General features: G+C 50.6%; 1 protein-coding gene across 2 annotated transcripts in view; it reads right to left on the reverse strand.

Annotated features, from left to right (window-relative positions):
• Positions 1–2425: 2425 nt before the first annotated feature.
• LOC102039231 (phospholipase A and acyltransferase 1-like) overlaps positions 2426–3721 on the reverse strand; it is a 1912-nt gene continuing 616 nt past the window's right edge. For both annotated transcript variants that reach the window (XM_031055388.1, XM_005418950.2), the window contains exons 2-4: positions 3465–3675; positions 2999–3267; positions 2426–2735 (exon numbers count right to left, since the gene is read on the reverse strand). In XM_031055388.1, the coding sequence (XP_030911248.1) occupies positions 2613–2735; positions 2999–3267; positions 3465–3582 (510 nt within the window). In that variant the 5' untranslated portion in view covers positions 3583–3675 and the 3' untranslated portion in view covers positions 2426–2612. The remainder of the gene's footprint in view (positions 2736–2998; positions 3268–3464; positions 3676–3721) is intronic.

Consider the following 3721-nt stretch of genomic DNA (forward strand, 5'->3'; position numbering starts at 1 on the left):
CTGGAGGGGCCGCATCCTGCTGGAAACGCCCGCTCGCATCCCCCGAGCCCCGCTCACCTCAGCACCTGTCCCGCTGCTGCCGTGGCCCAGCTCAAAGTCCCCTCTACCCACTATAAATAGGGAGCTCCGGGCGCTTGGGTGTGTAACCCGCAGGGCTCACTGACGGCTTTGGCCCGGGGCCAGCCCCTCGGGTCACACCTGCCACCTGCTCCAGGCTCTGCTCCCGTGGTTGTTGCCAAAACCACCATTGGGTGAAAAATCTGGTCCTGCCACCATGGAAGTTTGGCCAACTCCTCTTTGCCAGATGCCCCTGCCCTCAAGGGGTGCTTCTGTTCCATGGCAGGCAACAACCCTGACACTGCTCCCGTACATGTGGCAGGATATCATCTTGTAAAAGAGCAACCTCTGGATCATGGTTATAGTCTGGCTTGTGAGCCAGTCAACCAGTACCAAACCGAGAGGATGTAAATGGCCAGTGCAAACGGCTTGGTGTAAATGCAAAAATCTTTGCAGCAACAACCTGATGGATTAGATTTACATTACCCCACCTACAAACAGAATGAAGAGGACCAGGTGAGGCCCTTGAGCCAGGCTGAGGTCTGCACAATGCTGGGGCTTCCCTGTCTTGTACTGAATCAGCCCAGGTTTTCATCCTCTGATGTGCACGAGATTCAGATTGTTTAATGTCCTACAAATGCCATCCTTTTTAGGGACACACTGTGCCTGTGCTGAGTGTGCCCCACAGCACAGGCAATGAGAGTTCTCTCAGCTGTTGGGAAACGAACAGCCTTGACTCTATTCCATGGCAACTTGAGCAGGTCTCAGGTCTTGTCAGCATTTCCTAGAAAAGCTCAGAAGTGCAGAGTGTAGCAACTGATGGATTTTGCTGCTCCTCCTCACACTCTCACCTTATGGTTTGGGCAGTGTTCCACCAAATCCTGTCAATGCACCCACCAGGCTCCAAGGAAAGGCATCCCACAATGAACATCATCACCCTGACTGCAAAGAGATGCCTAGCACAACTGCAAACTTCTGCATTCTGTGAAATGATGCAGCTTTCACAAATAGCAAGACAATTCCCCAGATAAAATAATGCCAGTTCTCTTTATTGTAGACTGAAGTAGACATGTGAGAGGTCCATATGCTGCCCAAACAGCGCTCCATTATCAGGGTGTGCAGGAAAGTTCAGAAGTTCTGTATAACCACCTCAATAGCTAAGCCATGAAAGAAGTTTTAATTCCATTTCCAGGAATCCAGAAAGGAGTTTCACTATCAGTTTGATTGTAATGTGTTTCCCTGTGTTAAAACTAAGAACTTTGTTCAGATGTAATAACAAAGGGCAGTACAAAATACAACTGGAAACTTTGCCTTGGCTATTTCAAACACGGAAAAACTGCTGTTTAAAAGAGCAATGAATTGATTCCTTGCTTTGCTTTGTTGAATGCAAAGCTTTTGGTGTACCTACAACCAATCTTTTTCTCAAGCCACAAGTTTTTCACTTCAACTCTTCTGATTCCCTCCCTGATGGGGCTGGCAGGGCAGTGAGTGAACAAGTGGCTGCCTGGTGCTTTGCTGCTAGCTGGGGTTAAACCTGGACAACCTGTCTTTTCTCAAAAGCAGACAAAACCAGGCAGGCTCTCACACGCAGCTCTTCTGCTCTCACCTGTCCCTGCAGTCCAGGCAGTTGCCTGTAACAAAAGCAGCACAGACTCTGTGTCTCACAGGTGGGATGCAGCTAACCTGCTTCCAAACACTCAAGGCAGATCCCCCAGGTAAAGGACAATAAAGCACACTTAGCCTGAAGAGTTTTCTTCCAAGACAATGCACACATCAGCTTTGTGACAAGGAAATGGTGTGGCTCAGTACATTTGTTAACACTTTGTAGGCAGGGAAAAACCATGCAAAACACCATCATGCCAAAACCAGAGCACTCCTGTAAAACTCTGAAGGGTACAGCTTATAAGACCTGACCTTCCCTGTGACCTCCCAGGAGTTTCTCAGTTTAAGCAGCACAAGTACAGACTCAAGACACTGAACATGCCCTGCCTGCTACTTTGCAGACAGTGCAGCCAGGGCTTTCCCACCTACATTGACCCTCAGCTGGAAAACCCTCAGCAGTGCTTTTCAGACTTTTTTGGAAAGTTGAGGTTAAAATCACAGATATACAGAAAAAGCCTACAGGAACCAATTGATGAAAAGGGATTAAAAGCCTGCACCAGTGCAAATGTGCCCAGACTACCACAAGAATCATCACAGGCAATGAAATAAAAGTAGAAATGGCAACCAGGCTAGTGCTGCCAGAGGTCACTTAAAATGATGCCAATCCTGACTTTTTATTTTTAATGATATAGCGGGAAAAAAGAAGGCTGGACAGTTGAACTTCGATCCAAAGTTAGATAAAAGAAGATTTTTGGGCAATTAAAGCTTGTATTTCTGACAATTTATTTAATTAAATATTAATTATTTATTGTTATATTAATATTATTTAATGATTACAGCAAAGGTGGCACAGTTGCTAGGAAGCCTTGATGGCAGGTACAGCAAAAGCTGATCAGTGAATGCTGTGGCCAGGAGATCCCCCTGCCTTGCGCTGAGCTCTTCCTGACAGCCCATCAGTAGTACTTTCTCTCTCTCTTGGATGAGTCCCCAAACAAGCCCTTCACAACAGCAGTGGCAAGGCCAGCAAGAAGGATACCTCCTACAGCTGCTGTAGTACCAAGTACTACTTTTGTGACCTATAAAAGGGAAAGTAAAACACAGGGTGGAAATATGAGGAGCACTTATGTTTACTCACTCAGTGAGAGGGCACTGTCAGGCTGCAGACAGAGCACAGGGACCCTGCAGGGGCAGGGGCTCTGGGGAGGCAGCGCTGCTTTGGAGCCCACGCCTGGCACTGGGCTGTCCCCTGCAGGCTGCAGGCTGTGTCCCAGTGCCCAGCTCACAGCCAGCAGCCAGGAGCTGCTCTGGGAGGCACCCAGGGCTCACCCCTGGCACTCACCTGGTCTGAGACCCCTTCTCCGTAGCGCAGCATTGTCACAAAGTGCTCACAATTGCTGGTAAGCACATCATATGGCACCTCCCTGTCAATCCATTGCTCAGCACGCCGGATGATCTCCTTCACAGGGAAAGGAGTGCGGGAGCGGTCATACTTGTTGTTGACACGCCACGTATGATTTTCCACCACCACCTTCAGGAGCTGCTTCTTCACCGTGGCCTTTTTGGTGAATACTGATGTGGTGCTCACCAACAGAGATGGGGCTCCTTCATCTGGGGAAGTCAGGGAAGAGATAAGGCAGGCAGGCAGACCGTCTCTGGACTCTCCACGACCTCAGATGTGTTTCCTCTGCTCCTGGAAAGGTCATCTACATACACAGAGTCTACGAGCAGCAGCACATGGAGGGAGACAGGGTTCCTGGGGCATCTCAACACCCACTCTGCACCTTGCCAGGTGGCACAAGCCTTACCTACAGGTGTGACGTTGATGACATATCCATCCCCCACGTAGAGGGCCCAGTGCTGGTAACCTGGCCGGTCGATCTCGATCAGGTCCCCGGGCTGGGGGTCGCGCCCGCCTTCTGCCATCCCGGGATGGTGCAGTCAGGCCGTGCAGGCGCAGCGGGGCTGTGTGAGCGCAGGGCAGAGCGCAGCGGGCAGGCGAGGGCTGTGCAGGGGCAGCTGGCGGGAGCGCAGGCACGGAGGGTGTCAGTGGCGGGCGCCGAGG

This window comes from Geospiza fortis, unplaced genomic scaffold (genome assembly GCF_000277835.1).
Source record: "Geospiza fortis unplaced genomic scaffold, GeoFor_1.0 scaffold172, whole genome shotgun sequence".
Classification (NCBI taxonomy): domain Eukaryota; kingdom Metazoa; phylum Chordata; class Aves; order Passeriformes; family Thraupidae; genus Geospiza; species Geospiza fortis.